The sequence below is a fragment of the Microplitis demolitor genome, chromosome 1 (assembly GCF_026212275.2).
Source record: "Microplitis demolitor isolate Queensland-Clemson2020A chromosome 1, iyMicDemo2.1a, whole genome shotgun sequence".
Taxonomy (NCBI): Eukaryota; Metazoa; Arthropoda; class Insecta; order Hymenoptera; family Braconidae; genus Microplitis; species Microplitis demolitor.
This window is the reverse complement of record NC_068545.1, coordinates 9,824,811-9,845,265: the sequence shown is the minus strand read 5'-3', so window position 1 is coordinate 9,845,265 and position 20,455 is coordinate 9,824,811. Positions and strand designations below refer to the sequence as shown.

Genomic DNA, 20,455 nt, shown 5'->3' with positions numbered 1-20,455 from the left:
TAACTCGACAAATAATTAAAATAATAGAAAACTGAAATTATCACAATAATCCTCTAACGCAGATCTATCTATGAACCTAATAATAATTTCCATTTATTGAATATTGTTATTGAAAATAGGTGTAACTTTTAAACCACTGACGATAGGAGGAAATGACTATAACCAATCGAAAGATAATGACAAAAGGATCAATAATCAATAATCTCCTATACCATAAATCTAATTAATAACCCGTAATTAACAGACTAAAATAACTCCTATACAATAGCATGGGGTCGGATATCTTTCTTCCACCCGTAGCTCCTACCATCGTCTTTTTTTTGGTCTTTGTCATTGTTCTGGAAGTTTCGATTCGAGATCGTCACGTACCCCTTTTCCTACACCACACCCCGCAAGTATTCGACTCTACTCAATAACATTAGTTTTTGGTAACAAAATTAAATTTTGGTCGCGCGTGCTACCCCTCGCTTATGATTCGCGCCTATATAAACCGCCGCAAATCGGTCCTCTATGCCCATTATTTATCAAGCTTTTGATTACGTATAATCTTATTATTTTAAAAGATAAAAATTTAATTTCTTTGTTCGAGTCGTTATTAATTAAATTCAGAATTTATATAATTTAAAGTGAATTATTCTAAATAACATAATTTCGATTTTCAATTCTTTTATTCAACATTACAAATAATTTAATTAATTAAATTATTTCTGTTGAATATTATTACGGTTTTTAATATTATTTTTCATATTAAAATAAATTTCGTGATTTTAAAAGTGTATATTCAGACAGATTGTCAACTACCCAGTATAAGTAAACCCTTAGCTCATTTTTACATCAATAATTCTCAACATTCAAAAAGAGTAACCAACTATCAAGCCACCTGACAACTATTTATTTCGAAGCGAATTTCAACCAACAACAATTTAATACGATTCGAATCTCAATCAACAATCTGGTCTCCAGCTCAGCCAAATCTTGTATCCTGACAATTTATTATATTGAATAAACCAACTGTAAGTTTAATTAATTGTTCATTTATCTAGTGATAAGACACATCCATTCACCTCGTACATCCTATTTTCGTATATTGACATACTCGACACTAAATAGCGAGGTCCCCGCTACCCGAGTAAATGGCTTAAGTGCTTCGACTCAAAATTAAGGGACTGAATAACTTGTGTTCGTCATCCAGGACGTAACACAGTGTCAATTGATTTAAACTTTAAATTAAAAACATTAAATGAAACAAAAAGTGGTATGTCTAAATCAGCTATTGCCAAATACCTTGGTGTCCACAAAGCTACAATATCTTCGTCAATAAAGAACGAAAAAATAATAAATGAATGGCAAAAAAAAAATATTGGTGATGTTCCAAAAGGAATTAAAAAAATGAAAAAACCTGATCATGAGTTGATCAAACCATATGGATGTGGTTTCAAGAATGTCAAGCTGGTTGTCCGATCACTGGAGTACTTATAAAAGCACAAGCCTTACGTTATGCAAAGATGTTAGATGATAAAACCGAGTTTACTGTCAGCCAAGAGTGGTTAGATAAATGGAAAAAACGTCATGGTGTCAGGAAAATTGTGATCAGTGGAGAAAAACTATCAGCAAATCACCAAGCTGCTGATGATTATCAACAATCGTTTTCTGAGATGATAGCAAAAAAAGAACTCACTGCTGATCAAATTTTTAATTGTGATGAGTCAGGATTAATTTTTCGTGACATTCCGAGAACAACATTAAGTGCAAAAAATGAAAATGCTGCGGGTTCTAAAGTACAAAAGGATCGTGTAACAATCATGGCTTGTAGTAATGCTTCAGGAACGTTAAAATTTCCAATAGTTCTTATAGGTAAATCAGTGAAGCCTAGAACTGTTCAAAAATTATCACACATCCCAATATCATATAAAATTCAAAAAAGTGCATGGATGACAGGACTCTTATTTGAAAAATGGTTCTACGATGAATTTGTTCCTAGGGTTACAGAGTTTTTACAAAGCAAAAGATTACCGATAAAAGCAGTTTTATTTGTTGACAACTGTGCATCGCATCCCCAAAATTTGAAAAAGGGGACATAAAAGTTGAGTTTTTACCACTTAATACTATTTCTCTTCTACAACCCATGGATCAGGGATGCTTACAAAATATTGAAATGAACTGCCGAGTTCATTTAATATCATTCCTTTTGAGTAAAGTAGCTATTGGACTTGGCGTTATTGAAGCTTTAAAACAAATTACCATGAAGGAAGTTATTTTTTGGGTATCCGATGCTTGGAACGCTGTTTCACAAACAACAATTATAAAATCGTGGAAACAGGTAAGAACAGTCATCAAATTATCTACAAATATTTCATTGATAATAGATATTATTTCAATAATAAATCAATATTTTAATTATGTTTATTTTTTTGGAATAATTTTCAGCTGTGGCACAGGTAGAAACAATTTTACAGCATGTTATCAACTCTAAAAAATTTAATGTCAATCAAGTGGGTCAAATTAATAAACAAGACGTCGTAAAAAATTTTTGCGAAAAGTTCAGTGAGTCAGATGACCACGAGAATAATTTAGCAATAGTCACTGAATGGATGAACACCACTGCAATGTCTTCAGAAGACTATTTAACCGATGAACAAATTCTCTAAGCTGTCCAAGATGATAAAAATGAAGATAATCACGATGATAATGAAAATACTGAGCATCTTCAACCGCCCGATTGGATAAATCTCAGAGACTCTATTAACTTTTTATTAAATCATTGCGAAGGAAATCCTCACTATCAACTTGATTGGGTGTCAACTTTAAAAACTGTTCGTAAAGCTATCGAAAGTGAAATGACTATGTTGGATGTAAACTTCGATCATGTAGTTTTGAATAATTCAAATAACTCGTCTAATATTTAATAATTTGACTTCCTAAAATTATTTCAGCAATATTATTAATAACTCGACTCAATTTTTTAATTGTGATGATACTTGTATTGAAATATCTGTTTGTATTACTTTCTTTATTCAACTTTTCTCAGATCTCACTATAATTAATTTATTAATATGAATAGTTACGACTTTTTAACAAATTATAGTTATGTATTCTTAAATATATCATTAAATTATTAGTTATTAATATTGAAAAAATTAATAATTAAGTTGTGATGTTCTTAATAACAATAAAAACTGTTGTTCAAATTTAATTTGTATTTTTTTAAATTTCCTCTATCACTATTAACTAAAGACTATTCATTTTTAATTTAAATGACAGATTTAATTCATTACTTAGACTCATTACTACATCTAAGAATTTACTACATTTTTAATGTAAAATTTACATGATTTTTTTTTAAAGATAATTTTTTTAAAGATTATTTTATTATACTATTTATCAATTGTGTTTATACGGAGAGTACAACAATTAATTAAAATTTTTCCATTAGCGAAATATCAATTTCTTAGGTGAAAATTTTTTTATTACAAGTTATGATATTAATTAAAAAATCACTTTTTAATTTATCATATAAAAGATCTAAATTAACAAATTTATTTTCATTTTAAATCCTGAGAATTTTCGAAAATTTTTCGAATAAATTTGTCGAATTTTCAATTTTCTTAGTGGGAAGTTAAAAACTTTTTTTTTTTTTTTTTTCATTTTTAGCATTTAAAACATTAAGCGCATTTTCATTGAAACTACTTTTTCGAAGTCCGTGAGCATTGCTTTTTAAAAACTACATTACTGATTTATTTCAAACTTAGTACATACTCTCTACGTATAAAATACCTTCCCCCAATGTTGAGTTTTCAAATTTTTTTTTTTTACATCAAGGGGGTTTTCCTCCTCCAAAATGGCGCAAATTTTTATGATCTTCTGCAATCGTATTGATATAATCGTAAGAAGCTATAAAGAACTAATGACACAACGCAATTAGAAATAATAACACCATAATTATAACGATGGGACGAAAAAAATTATTTGCTTATTTTTTTTTTTTTAAATTGAAAATATAGTCGTTTTCATCAGATTAAGATTAAAAGGAAAATTTTTAAATGTTTCGATTGGAATAATATTACATTATATTATAGGAACCACCCCAATAATATCACAAATTTTTTTGATTGGCAAAATAGTGTAAAAATTTCCGTCATAATATGGAGAGAACCGTTTGCATAATTAATGTTTGACGCTTCCGCAAACTCCCTTAGGAGTCGATTTTATTAAATCCGTTTTATTAGAGTTACCTACGTAACACAGTAAATGTTCATGCCGAATTTCAACTCTGTAACACGTATATTCAAAGAACAGAAGCATATTAACGTTTGACACCCACACAAACCCCCTTTGAGTAAATTTTATTATAGCCCCTTCATAGGGGATACCTCCACGACGTAAGGAATATTCACGCTGAATATCAACTCTGTTACAAATATATTTTAAAAACGGGAGTATAGTAACGTTTGACGCCCCTTGCATACTCTTATTGGATCCGATTTTATATAGCCATTTAATGGGGGATACTAACATGAGATAATAAATGTTCACGCTGAATTTCGACTCGGGAACACCTATACTCAAAAAACAGAAGCATATTAACGTTTGACGCCCCTGCAAACCCTCTTAGGATTGAATTGAAGCTGTTTTATGGGAGATACCTACATGAAATGATAAATGTTCATACCGAATTTCAACCCTAAAAAGTATATATTGGAAAAGCGGGAGCATATCGAGGGTTTTCTGATGCAACCTCGTAACAACTTGATTTTTGACGATTTTGAGTTTTTTCCGGAAAAGTAATCAGTAAATGCCCTTGCGTAATTCTGTAAAATTGTAAATAAAAGTATTGAATAGTTTTTGTTTTATTTAACGGAATGCAATCACGTATCTCAACTAGTGACAACATGTCATACACAACCTTAATGTGATTCAATTTGTTGTAGTAATTAAAAATCCTACCAAAAACAGATTCTCTGTATAAAGTCGCGCCAAGTACACGTTTAAAATTTTTTAAAAGTAAAAAAAAAATTATTTTTTACAAAAAAAAAAGTCAAATTGAAAAAATACCGAGTACCTAGTATGATGCAAAATCATAACAAACATTTTCATAAAATTTAAAAAAAAAATTGTATAACAAAATTTCAATGTATTTGGTGTGCTTACAAAAGAGTAAAAAAAAAACATATTTGATTTTATTAGAAATTAATTTTGCTTCAGTACATGTAGTAACGCACACCAAGTACATTGAAATTTTGTTATACAATTTTTTTTTTTAAATTTTATGAAAATGTTTGTTATGATTTTGTATCATACTAGGTACTTGGTATTTTTTCGATTTGACTTTTTTTTTTGTAAAGAATAATTTTTTTTTTACTTTTAAAAAATTTTAAACGTGTACTTGGCGCGACTTTTAACAGAGAATCTGTTTTTGGTAGAATTTATTTTTTTTTTTTTGTAGTGTTATTATATTTTTCAATTTTTAGTATTATTTGACGCATAATTCATTGTTTGTCAATAATAAAGTATTAATTAGAGATCTATACATATTTTCAACGCAATTACTAAATAAAAATGATAATTTAATTGATCTGTAGATAGCACTAAATTATATATATATATACACTGTAGATCCTTTATTAGAGAGGTAATTTTTAAATATAGACATTGCGGGTAGCTAGATAGAACATAAGAAAGTTAATCACGGATTATATTTTGAAAATTTTTTAAATTATCTGATGCATCATTAATTGTTAGACAATAATAATTACTTAATTAGAGATAATTATACTATTTTTGACACAATTACTACGTAAACATACTTCAACTGATCTACATTTATATCTGTACATACATATATATACAGCACTAAGTTTCCCGATTTTGGTACTGTTTAGCGGATATAACTTTATATACAACAGAACGAAATTCAAAATTTTGATGTTATTATTGACTACAAGTTGTTACCAACATTTCTAGAAAGTTGACAATAATCGACTGCCGCAACCTGACGCCAACTTTCTGAGAAAATTGAAGTCAACTTTCTGTCAACCCTGTCAACTAAGGGAATGCCAGCTGTTGGCACACATTTTCTCAGAAAATAGGCGACTAATTGCCGTCAACTTATGGAGATGCCAACAATCTGCGGCTAACTTGATAACAAGTTGCTGCAGTTGGTTACCACTAGTTCGCTTCCAACTTGATTATCAGAAATCGCTTATGGCTGAAGTTGTATATCTCAGCTCCACTTACTTAACTCCTCATTATAAACCAACTCAATGTAAACCGATCTGATTTATTCTGATTGCAATCGTTTTTTGGTCGTTTGTCGATCAATGTCGGTCTATCAGAGTTGTTTGTGAGTTAATTGCTTAATTATGAAAAAGTAAATAAAAATTAGCCTTTAATTTTTTCCATTTGACCCCTCTACATAGATATTTTATTAATTTTTCCATTTAAATCACTAGGAAATCGTTTGTCGATGATTGCCGATTAAAACAAAGAAAACATTTAATTTAATATCAAAACTTGGAAAAAAAATTAGCGGTTGATTTTTTCTTAATTTAGAGGTCACTTTTTGATTACTAGAAAAAAACACTAATAAAAGTTCCCATGAAATTTTCGTCAAATGTCTGATAACTTCGGGCTTTTCCGTTTTTAACGGTATTTTGTATACGACTTAAAATAAATTTGGATTCAAATTCGGGTAGTAAGTTTACGTCAAATTGTATCGCAAGTTTTCTGCAAATTCTCGTCAATAACGGAAGAGCCCAAAGTTGACGGACATTTGACGAAAATTTCAAGGAAACTTTCGCAACTTAAATTTTGCTAAGTAAACTGTACAATTAGGGAATATCCTTACAATTAGCATTGATTTTTTATAATATTACTCGATTAATATTATTGTACGAATAATTATTATTGTACGGCTAAGTAAGTAGAGCTGATTTTGGTACGTCCTAGCGAATAGAAGTGCAATATCAAGAAGTTTAAATATTTTAAATAGACACCCTAATACCACAGTTTGTTTAGCAAAAGTTTCCTGGAAAATTTCATCAAATGTCCGTCAACTTCGGACAATTCTGTTTTCGAGGACAATTTATATACAACTTGCTATACAATTTGACGTAAATTTACTACCCGAACTAAAATGCAAATTCATTTCGAAAGCTTACTAGAAAAATTTTTCGTCAATTTCCAGGTAAATTTTTACTCCAATTTATTGTTAATTTCACTTGGAAAATTGTAAACTATTTTTTTATATTCAAGTTGTAGACATTTTTAAGTATAAATTTGATTACCTTCTTAAATGGTAAGAATGAACATTACCGACTTTTATGTGTAGCAAAAAGTGTTACCTCGAAATTGAGCAAAAATTAACCGTAAATTTTTCTTTTTAACTTTTGCTGTTAAATTGGCGGCAAATTCGTGCAGCAAATTTTCAGTAATTTCAATGTCAAATTACTGTCAATTTTAATCTAAAGTAGCTATTCGGAGTTCTTCAATTTAATTTTATTTAAGCTAATTGGTAAAAAATTGACATTAGTTTGATTGAAATAGTTGTCAAGTTTTTTCGTCTACTTATGACAATTCGCATGCAACTCACAACAATTTCAAGTAAAACTAAAGTAAGATGTATAGTTTTTTCTGTAGTATTTATGCGAAATCGGGGAAAATTGATTGAAATTATAATAATGAACACTGACGTCAAATAAAGAAAATTCATCTTAAATATCAAAACAGATTTATTTATGATTATGAAACGTATTTATTTATGCTCATAAAAAATTTCCATATGAAACTATAGTAAAAAATACAAACCGAAGCACCGCTGGTGGCGCAATAATGAATCATTGCTATAAAAAAATTTCAATGTTTTACTCAATCGTGGCTTTTCTTATAACTTTTTATTCTCTGGCAGTGCCCCTAACGCATGAAAAAATTTATAAAAGTGTCTAAATTAGGGGTGCTACAGTATATGCTGGCCTAATTTCATTATTTAAATTAGTTCTCATAACTAAAATGAATAAAGTTTTATAATTTTAAGACGAACAGTCAATTATCTTTCGAATAGAGAAGGAATTTTCTGAAAATTTATTATTTTAAAAAAGTTTTTAAAAATGAGAGCTAAAAACCACTATGTTCACGGTATAGATACACGGTAGGCTCGCGCCATGACACTTCACACATATACATGTGATTGAACGTGTACTTGGCGCGAGACACTACCGTGTCTTCTGATTTTAATATTCAGTTAATTAAATTATCACTCAAAGTGAAGAAACAATAGTTAAACAATATACTTTTTCATTATGTTTATAGGAAACAATATCACGGTAAGTAATGAACATAATGAAATATAAATTCTAACCTATCACTGTGATAATTGTCTTCAACCTGCATTTAATTTCATATATTTCAAAGTATGACATCAGACAATGTTGTTATGCCAAACATGCCAAATCCATATGAGAAATCTAGTATGGATTCCCATGTGGACTTTTACGTCGTTTTCTCATTGAAATCTGATGCACCATGTCAAAGTCCATATCAAAATCTTGTATGGATTAGGAATTAGAAAAATATACATGAAACGTTACCTTATTGGTACAAATATCATAAACAGCGTATGTGTTTTCATCAACTTTCCTGGAGTACAATGCCTTTGTACGATTTTTAATTTAGTGTTTTATGAAAATTATTCGTAATTTCTATAATGATGTAATACTTCTTGAGTTAATTAATAAATCATTAACTTGTTACAAATACTGATATAAAGAGCATCAATTACTTAATGTTTTGTTGAAAGATTTCCTGCCAATAGAATACTAATCTGTTCATTTATTCATATACGCGTATCAGTAGACAATGGACGTAAAAATCCAGATAACCTGAATTCTATTGAAATTACTTAGATAGAAACCCAAATTCCTATAAAAATTTTCAATAAAGAACTCTATTAGTACAAGTTCCTATACCAATTTCCTATATAAGTATCCAAGTACTCACAATTTCTCTTATCGGGAATCCAGATACCATTAATTTCCTACGTCGATTCTTATATAAATCCATACACTTCTATATTAATTCCAATGGATTCTGGCATAAATCCGTACTTTCCTATATGGATTCCTATGGATTCCCATGCAATCCCTGAAGGATTTTTTTTACTAGAGTAGTCGAAAGTACAAAGACTTTTTGTCTTTCAATCCTTTGATACCCAAAGATTATAATGCTTTTTATAATAAATTGAAATACATTCATGAAAAATAAACATATCGTTTTCTTTAACAGGTAATACTATCTGTAAGCGGTATTGAAATATAATATTTTATATTTGTTTGATTTCATAATTTTATTTAAAACTTTTTATTTGAAATGATTACAAGTATTATTGAATCTACGTGATACTAATATGAGCTATAATTTAAAAAATCATGTGACTCGCGAAAAATTTGCAAAAAATACTGTGTTGTCATAATCAATAAATAATTTTTTTTTTTTTTTTTTTTTTTAAAGAGAGAGGGGAAATGCATTCATGCACTTAGGGAGCAAATAAAATTGCTCCCCGTGTATCGGGCTATCCCTTAGGGAGACAAGTCCTCCCCAAGAAACTACCGATTAAAACCCCTCTCTCATTCTCCTAGGAAGTCAACCGGGAACCGCTTTTCGCATTACTTCCGGTGACTCCTATTTTTTACTTAGGGCCGTTATGGCCCCACGGCATCTATTGCCTCCTTTTTTTGGTGGAGAACCGTCTCTATGTGTGAGACGATCTCCGCCCATGCCTCCCTGCTTGAAAGCATAACTCCTATTATTGTCTCTGAAGTTATGCTCCCAAGCCGGCTTTCAATTGGTGCCCTCCACCTCGACCAAACTTCGCATTCGAAGAATGTGTGGAGGGCACTGTCATTTTGTGACCCGCAGGATGGGCAGCACGGGTCCGAAGCTTTACCCATTCTAAATAGGTAAGCCCGGAAGTACCCGTACCCCGTCAGCATTTGAGTGAGATAATAGTTTACCTCTCCATGCTGACGGTTTACCCAGATGTCCAGCCGAGGTATTAATCTGGCTGTCCATCTTCCTCGCTGGTCCCTCGTCCAAGAGTCTTGCCAAGAATCTAAACTTTGAGTCCTGGCAAGCTCTCAATCAATAAATAATAGCACTAATAAGTTTAATAATAATATTATTATTTTATTAACCCTTAAAGGCCACACCTCACCCAGGCCACATAACGGCCACACGGGGTAACTCCCTTTTTTTGAAAATTTTTTGACCAATTTATTTGAAAGGTATAAGACCTCTAATTCAACTTTTTTTAAGCCTGGGGTGACTAGTCACCCCATGTGGCCGTTAAGGGTTAAGAATAATTGAAAAGTTAATAATATATTCCTGAGTAAAATGATCCAAAAAGCTCATTTATGTCTGTGCTTTTATTTAAATTAAAAATACCGCAACCACGTATGTTACATTTTTTAGCAATTTTTCGGTGCAGCAAACACGTATCTCATAAAATGAGCAAAAAAATAATGATTAAATACGATTAATATTACTGTTATCTTGAAAATTAATAGGAAGTTTGATTACTATTTAGATTTGTAAAAAGAATTAATAAAAAAAAAAAATCCAGAAGTTCATTATAAAACGTTTTTTGTTTCTCCTGAAAAGTAGTAGTTTTTTAGATATGAGGTTGCGTCAGAAAACCTTCGATATCAATATCTGACGCCCCCACAAATCTCCTTAGGAGTTGAGTTTATGAAAGTCGTTTCATGAAGGGTACCTACATGACATAACAAACGTTCATGCCGAATTTCAACTCTGTAACGTATATATTTGAAAAACAGAAGCATATTTACGTTTGACGCTCCCACATACCTCGTTAGGAGTAAATTTTATCAAAACCGTTTTAGAAGGGATACCGACATGGCATAATAAACGTTCACGTCGAATTTCAACTCTGTAACACATATATTCAGAAAAAAAGGAGCATAGTATTGTTTGCCACTCCCCACGAACCCTCTTAGGAGTTGACTTTATTATAGCCATTTAGTGGGGGATACCGCAGGACATAATAAACGTTTACGACAAATGTAACTCTGTAACACATATATTCGAAAAACGGGAGAATATTAACGTTTGACGCCCACGCAAACCCTAGTTAAAAGTAAATTTAATCAAAACCGTTTTATAAGGGATATCCACATGACATAACAAACGTTCCCGCTGAATTTTAAGTCTGTAAGCTTTATAGTTCCAGAGATACTAAATTAAATAGATTTACATTCTTACTTAGTTACAAATAAATCAGATTAGAGACTTTTATTTAGACTGTTTATTAAAATGTGATGTACGATTCAATCGACAGAAGCAATTCATAAATAAAACAAAATCGAGTCTATAAAAAAAAAATATAAAAAACAATTGACGCTAATAGAATAAAAACAATCGATAGCTATAATTTATCTGTTTTTGTATTATACTTTAAAAAAAATAATTTATATACCCGAATTCTTATTTATAATTTATCCAAAAAGGTACAAACCAACAGAGAGACAAACAGACAAAAATTCCAAAAAGAGTATAAATAGTATGAGTGGGTCATAAAAATGATATTTGATGTATAATTCGAAATATAAACACCATGTACAGATAGAACCCATAGATGTATATGTTAGTATAGATATTAGGGTGGCCCGAAAAAACCGACTATTTTTTTTTTTCGAGTCTCTTATGAAAATTTGTTGATTTACGACGTTCTAAAAAGCCTCTCCAAACATCAGCTCGATGAAAAATTTTCAAGAGTTCGCTCACGAATTTTAAAAATATAAAAAATGAACGAAATTTGAATTTTTCATTTCAAATTTTTTTCTTTCTCGGGGCAGCAATAGTTTATATTTGTGAAATCATGACTACACCGAAAATTTAAGCCGTCGCTCAAGAATTTTGAATGTTTCCGAGTGCTGTCTTTTGAACGTTTTCAAGCGACCCTTGAATATTAATAATAAAGCTCCTCGATTTTTTCACCATCAATTTGCATCATAATGAATGAAAAAAAACCCGAGAAATAGAAATAATAAGTTATCTACATACTTTTTAGGTAGATTTTTTAAAAAATCTAGATATTGTATTTGTCCTCGTGGTCGATTTTCCAAGAGATTTTGTCATAACCTATCATAATTAGTTGAATAGTTCGAAAATACTATTCGTTGAAAAATTTATAAATATATATATATATATATATATATATATATATATATATATATATATATATATATGTAATATAACCAAGCTTTGAGGACACGATTTCCGCTACAATTCTTATCAGATCTTGATGAAATTTTTCACACTTATTCTATGGGCGATTATCACGGTTAAGTTCGAAGATGGGCTAAATCGGTCAATTAGTTCAGAAGTTATGGCTGTTTGAAATTTCCACGATTTTTTCGAAAAAATTAGTTTTTATCCACTTTCATGTTCATATAATTTTAAAACCAATACTCATAAATAACTTCCGTAAAAAGTATCTGAAAGCTTGTCTAATAAGCTTTAATTTATAACCTTAAACTTTATGTTTTGACCATTTCTTCCAATAATTTGATAGATTTGAAAATTTTTATGGAATCAAAAAATGATGAAAATATGGTTTTCTTTCCACATAACTTTTGCATGTCCCATTATAATCCAGTTTCGTCAGTTGTATTTTATTGTGCACAAAATAACCTGCCAATTTCACAGCTATTTTATATTTTAAACGTATTTCTTTTATTACTTATGATGTATCAAATGTACCTCTACCCCCTATCATCATCACTGGTCTTGTTATTACGATAGCACTCACAGTTCTTATCGAATATTAATGAAATTTTTCACACTTATTTTATTAGTGATTACTTTGATCAAGTTTGAAAATGATCTGAATCGTTTCAATAGTTTTGAAATTATGGCTGTTTGAAATATTCATGACTTTTCGTAAAAATCAGTTTTTAATCACTGTTAAAGCTCATATAACTTTAAAACTAATATTCATAGACAATTTCCGTAAAAAATATCTGAAAGCTTGTCTAATAAGCTTTAATTTATGACCTTAAACTTTATGTTTTGACCATTTCTTCCAATAATTTGATAGCCTTGAAAGTTTTTATGGAATCAAAAATGTTGAAAATATGGTTTTTATTCCACATAACTTAAGCATCTCCCATTATAATCCAATTTCGTCAGTTGTATTTTGTTGTGAACAAAATAACCTTTAAATTTCACAACTATTTTCTATTTTAAAAAATCTCTTTTATCACTAATGATGTTTCAAATGTACCTGCACGCTCTATGATTGACATTTTTACTGTTTTATGATGCTTTCAAAGCATTGAAATTTTTTTTTTTATAGAAACATGCATCTTTCATGGTTTTGAGTCTTAATAACTTATGCACTACACAATAAATCTATTTCCATTAAATTTTTCTTGTCGCTAATAATATAATCTTTTGATTTGTTTGCACTGGAAGATAATATTTTGTTAATAGTAATTCCGTTAGGTGATAGTAACCATTTAAAAATTAAATAAACATTGTAGACTATGAATATAGCAATACTTTATTGGCGAAAAGTTTATATTGGTATATTATCTATACAATGTTTTGTCAAATGAATTATCTGAAGCTCGCCGAGAAATTTCATACCATGATTTACGGGCTATTGTCCGAACAACCTTAATATTAATATTAAGAGCTCAAAGTTTCACAGTATTTTTTTTTCCGTCATTTCCAACAATATTTTCGATATAATAAAGAAAAAAAAAATATATATATATAAATATAAGCTATGACGTTGTCGGAAAATAGACCGATAGACGGTTACGAAACCGTTAACGATTCGCTCAATGGTTAGTTCTTACGTGGCTCTTGAGGGTTGTGAGAAAGCCTGTCGAGTTCAACTTACACTACACGGATTATAGATTCTACACATTAACTACCATACCTACAATCACGTGACGTGGCTCTTACATGACGCTACTATTTGCATTATTATATTTTAATTTATCAATATTTCCTAGCTGACAAAAAAATTGTTCTTATTAATAATGCTTTAATAAAATATGAGTATCATAAAAAAAAAAAAAATCATTCTTGCGTCTACATGTTGAATTAAAAATACATTATTCATACAATATATACCTTTACTTGATTTATTAGCTTGGTTGTCTGGACGTAAGTAAATTTATAATAAACGACGAAAAAGAAATCATTAACTTTTGAAAATGAAATAAAATTTGTTTCATTGTTTCTTTTATCAGTAATTAAATTGAATAATTAATTAATTATGTAGTTTAAATTGATGGGCTGGTAATAATATTTTTTTAGAAAAATTTTATTTTTTAATTTTCTCAAAAAAAGTATGTACGAAATTAAATAAAAAAAAAAAAATCGGTCTGTCGGTTGACCCTGTGGGCCAGCCCCAAAACTTACTGCTGTTTTCGAGCTCTTCGAGCTTGAAAATACTTTTGTATGCGATTTTTTTTTGAAAAAAAAAAAAAAAAAAAAAAAAAAACGTTTTTTACCATTTTTTTCTTCAACGATATCTCTCAAACGAATTAACCGATTGAGATGGTTGAGGCGGTAATCGATACTTTTTATTGAGTTCTAGAGCTGATTAGATTTTTGAATTGATTGATCGAGTCGTTACTGAAAAAGTTTAAAAAAACTTAAAAAAAAAAAATTTTTTTTTGTATTTCTTCTATATCTTAGAGTCCATTTGATCGATCGATTTAAAATTTTTAGGAAAGTTGACGGTCGAAAAACTCTTCTGATTGTCGCTCCAACCATCTCAATCGATCAATTCATTAAAAAGATATGAAGAGTTTACATCCAGCCCCCCCCCCCCCACACACACACACACATACCGCCACTCGGACATCATTCTGAAAATAGAATAGCTTCCTAGGACCTCAAAACGTCAACATCTGATGAAAACTCGATTTTTGAAAATCGGGGTGAAAACAATAACTCCGATTTTTTGGAAATTTACAATTTTCTTAGCGGGAAGTTAAAAATTTGATGAATGAGATTATTGATATGAATGATCGGTTGAGGCTTAGGAACTAGCTTCTCCTTGATAACCAATTTCATTTTGATATTGACGCTGATGTTCGTTTTTACCTGTTGACTTTTTACTTAGCAAAGGTTCAAATTTCCATCCAGCCTACAAATTGGTGAAAAATGGATGGATGACCCCACTTCACTGACATCCTTACTTTTTAGTATACTTAGAATCTCGCATGAGCCTGACGATAAAACACACTTCACATACTCATAATTTTTTGATTATCAAAACAAATTTTCAATGAAATTTTTTACTTTAAAAATTAGAATGTTTGTTTTCATTCAGAGTCAACTCGATTCAAAGTTTAAATCTGAATAATGTTAAAATTTTAGGGACTGGCTTATAAATACCCTGCAATACTTGTAGATTAAAGTAGCAATTCCTATTCAATGATTTAGTATGTCAGGGAGGCGATTACGTGTCTAATTAAATATTTGCACTTGAATGTCAGTAATCAGCTATTTATGGTGGGAGTTAATGAAATACTTTACATCATTCATTACCGTCCAATTCAAACCAATTTTTTGTTCAATTATTTGAAAGAGTTTTAGAGGGTGAAACAATAAAAATTCAAAAATGACCTTTAGAAGGACAACTTTAATAAATATATCATAGAAGCAATGTAAATTACTTTTCTTTTTTTTTTTTCAGGTTCGAATTAAAATTAATTACAGAATTGAAATAGAGAGTGAGCCAAAATTTGAAAAGACACAATGCCGACGGTATTTTTAGCCCGATTGCCAGTACCTAGTTTTCGTGTTTATACAGTAATTAGTATTGCTATATTGTCATGCTCCATATATTATGCAGCACAAATAGTAAAAGATCCTGAATGGCGTTCAAATCATACAAATTTCACTCCCGGTGATGATAACAGTAATGGAACCAAAACTGCCAATGGAAATGATTTGAGGACAACAAGTATGCACTTTAAAGAACTTCTTGCCTGTATTATTCAAGAACCCGTTTGTTTTTGGGTAAGTTTTTTTTTTTTTTAATTCAATTATCCATACTTGCTAATTTTTATTTTAGCTTAAATTTTTAAAAAAATAATTAAACATAATGTTTCATGAAAAATTTACATTTTTGGTTAAAAAAATTTTCAATAAATAAATAAACTTTATTTATTAATTTATCATTCATAAAACACGGCAGCTCAACTAATTACAAGAATTAAGATAACATAAAATCTCGCGTTGAAAATTATTATCCCCAATACCGCAGCGGGGCTTCGCCCCCGGACCCCATATCATCGAATATTGTACCACTCACTCATCTACACCATCCTCCTGTCGCCGCATTCGTTAAAACAAATAATAGTATCTACAACTCGTGCGGTGTTGGCGATTGACCCCAACAGCGAACAAAGTGAACGGGCTCACTCGCTCTTATAGGCAATCACAACCTTCACCCGTAGTTGCACAGTATACTATTAATTAGTTAGATCGTATTTCATTTGTCGAAATTTATGCATAGTAATTATGTAAAAAATTAATATTTATATAAAATACATAAATTTAATTCGATTCCAATGACAATTATCCTCGAAAAAAAAAAAAATTTCAACAGCAGAAACGTTTGGAAAATCCACAAATGCACGCCTCATAATGCTCATTTAATTTTAAAGTAAAAATAAATTGTATTGCTGAATTATAAAGTGAAACTAAAAAAAAAATTTCTTGCTACTATCACGCCACTGTTTATGTCAAAATTTGACGTCAAGAAAACAAAAAGAAATTAAAAAAGAGGCGTGCAAAAAAGCCTTCTGGATGCAACACCGGTAAAAGATCCATAGCAAAACATATGTATATATTAGGGTGGGTCAAAAAAAGTGATTGTTTTTTTAACTTCCCGCTAAGAAAGTCGACGATTTTCAAAAATTTCGGGAAGTTATTGTTTTCACCCCGATTTTCGAAAATCGAGTTTTCATCAGATGTCGACGATTTGAGGTCCTAGGAAGCTATTCTGACTATTTTCAGAATGATGTCCGAGTGTGTGTATGTACGTATGTATGCGTGCGTGTGTGTGTGTGTGTGTGTGTGTGTGCGTGTGTGTGCGTGTGTGTGTGTGTGTGTGTGTGTGTGTGTGTGTGTGTGTGTGTGTGTGTGTGTGTGTGTATGAAAACTCTTTGTAACTTTTGAACTAATGAATCGATTTGGATGGTTGAGGTGGCAATCGAAAGAGCTTGTTGGCCATCAACTTTTCTGAAAATTTCAGATTATTTGATCGAATAGACTCGAAAATATTTGCGAATTACGAAAAAAAAAAAAATTTTTTTTTTAGTTTTTTATTGATTTCTTAAAAACGACTTATACGATCGACTTCAACATCTAATCAGCTCTAGTACTCAATAAAAAGCATCGATTGCCACCTCAAACATCAAAATCGGATAATTCGTTCGAGAGTTATCGCGGGAGAAAAAAATGGTGAAAAACGGTTTTTTCTAAATATTTTCGAAACGATTGACGCGATCGATTTAAAATTTCAATCAGCTCTAGAATTCAATAAAACGCGCCGATTGCCACGTCAACTATCGAAATCGATTGATTAGTTCAAAAGATATCGGCGTTGAAAAGTTAAAAAAATAACATTTTATGTTATTTTTTCCGGATAAATCATAATATAACGTACTAAAATGTGCCTGATATCATACCAACTCATCTTTTTTATGGTTTCTTTTTTGATCATATAATGTCATCGAACTTGGTTTTCAGTTTAAATCATATTATCAACAAAAAAATCGATAAAACGTAGTTTTTAATATTTTTATCGGATATTTCATATTTTATTGTTTCTTACATGAGTCAAAACTTATTTAAATCTTGATTTTGATCCCTGACATTGATTTCTCCCTCAATACACTTATTTTACTGAACATAATCAGAAACTAAATTTTAAAAACCGCTTCATTGATGATTTTCGATTCTTAAATTTTCAAACTTCAGCATAACAGGTAACTTGTTAGAGCTTGAAAAGATCGTAAAAAAACAATTGCATGTGATAGCATTTTCGAGCTCGAAGAGCTCGAAAATATATCTACACTAATGTTTTCGAGCTCTTTGAGGTCGAAAACAGCGGGAAGTTTTGGGGCTGGCCCGCAGGGTCAACCGACGCCCAGATTTTTTTTCTTCAGTTATGGTGAAAATATTGTTCGAGATGACAAAAAAAAATTCTGTTCAAATTTGAGCTCTTAATATTAAACCTTTCCCGGTTTGGAGTCTCGAGGAGTCTCGGTGTGAGCAGTGTGGGGATAAAACCAATCATAGTTCTTAGTAAGGCTGTGTGAGTATCGGTTCAATCGTATTAGTACATGCATGTTCCCCTTTCTACTATTTTTTCTGCCCCTTCTCTACTGAGTAGGCTATCACTTTCTTATTTGAAAACGAAGACGTACAATCCGAATTAAGAGTAGGGATTCAAGGTCAACCGGGAAAGGGTTAATATTAGGCGGTACCTATTTGCAATTTTTTATATCCCATTTAAATACCATAGCAAAAAAATTTTTTTATGTTTAAAATTTTATTACTCAGCATCTAAACAACGGATCGCAAAGATGGAGACTTATTCTTTTAGGAAATTCGACGATCTACAAAAAAGGTATCTTATAATTTTTCACTTATTTCAGTCGGTTCAAAGTTATTTAATGTTAAAGTTTAACCTTAAATAGTTTACTGGCAATTTCACAACATTTTTAATTTTGACAAAAAAAATGGTTCGATAATAAAAAAAATATTATACACTATGAAGTACACGTTAAATTTTCTGGAAAATGTCGATTTTTTTTGTAATTATTGATTGCAAATAATTAACATTTTTTACCCTTTGATTAAATTAGAATTCTCAATTTATTTCGTTAGATGAACAATAACTTCAGCAGAAACAATAAAGTCCTAATCAATTATTGAAGTACTCCAATTTAATTGATCCGTAGTTTGTATGCTCAACTAATCAGTAGTCTAAGAAATAAAGATATTGTTTTCATAAATTTTTAATTGAAAATAATTATTTGCATTACAAATTAAATTTTTAAAGCCGACTTTCAACATACGAAAGTGAAATTTACTTTACTTAGTATTTTTGTTTAATAAATATAAAATTACTGTAGTAATTGTGATAGTGAAGTTGAATGACAATTAAAGTTATATTTTTATTTTATTTTAACTTTAATTCAATATTCAAGGAATTTTAAGTTGTAAACATTAAATCAATGATTAAAAAAAAATTTGACGTTTTTTCAAAAAAAGCGACGTGTACTTCATAGAGTAAAATATTTTTTTCATTTTCAAATCATATTTTTTAAGTCAAAATTTAAAATATTGTGAAACTACCAATAAACTATTTAAGGTTGAACTTTAACATTAAGAACTTTGAGCCGAGTGGAATAAGCGAAAAATCATAAGAGACCTTTTTTGTAGATCGCCCAATTCCCTACAAGATTAAGTATCAATCTTTGTGATCCGTTGACTAGGTGCTAAGTAATAAAATTTTAAACATGCAAATTTTTTTTTGCTATGTTACACTGTAAAAAATCCGGAGTGAATTCGAAGTGAAATTAAATCTGAATTCACTCCGCTAATCGGAGTTCTGGAGTTTTAAAAAAATTCACTCCGCATGCGGAGTGAATTGGGAGTTTTTTTTTAGCGGAGTGACGCGGATTTTATTTCACTCCCGATTCACTCCGGTCCGGAGTTTTAAGATTAAAATGAATTTATATTAATTAATATTAAACTGTTGAACAGTGTGTTTGTATGTGCACTCGTGCGAATGTGTGCGTGTGTCAACATGTGTACATGCGTGTGTGCACGCGTACAAATGTATGCGTTCGGGTATGTGTGTCGCGTGTGTGCGTGTGTGTGTTCAGGTGTGTGTGCCAATGTGCGTGGGTGTGTGTGTGCGAATGTGTGTGAATTTGTGTGTGCGTGTGCCCCCGAATATCTGTGTGGGTGTGTATATGTGCGGATCAGCTGATCAGTAATATAATACGCGAGTTTTTACTTCGATTATATTCAGTGGAGTTATATTTTATTAATTCTATGTTGAAAACTCCTCTCCGGAGTCAATTTTACTCCGGACGAATTAAATTAATAAAAATTATGTACTCCGCGAAAACTCCCCTTCGGAGTGAATTTTACTCCGAGGGGAATGAATAATTAAAAATTCCTTCACTCCGCATTCACTCCGCAAATTTTTTTCATTGTATTTAAATGGATAATAAAAAATTGCAAATAGGCACCTCTTAATATTAATAATTAAAGCTCAAACTTTAACAGAATTTTTTTTTTCGTCATCTCAAACAATACTTTCACTGTAACTAAAGAAAAAAAAATAGTCACTTTTTTGGCCCACTCTAGTATATATATATATATATATATATAT

General features: G+C 30.3%; 1 protein-coding gene across 3 annotated transcripts in view; it reads left to right on the top strand.

The window, feature by feature from the left end:
- Nucleotides 1-20,455, top strand: part of LOC103570380 (E3 ubiquitin-protein ligase AMFR) — a 116,837-nt gene that overhangs the window by 27,397 nt on the left and 68,985 nt on the right. For all 3 annotated transcript variants that reach the window (XM_053741189.1, XM_053741193.1, XM_053741197.1), the window contains one exon: nucleotides 15,731-16,056. In XM_053741189.1, coding sequence (XP_053597164.1) covers nucleotides 15,793-16,056 — 264 coding nt within the window. In that variant the 5' untranslated portion in view covers nucleotides 15,731-15,792. The remainder of the gene's footprint in view (nucleotides 1-15,730; nucleotides 16,057-20,455) is intronic.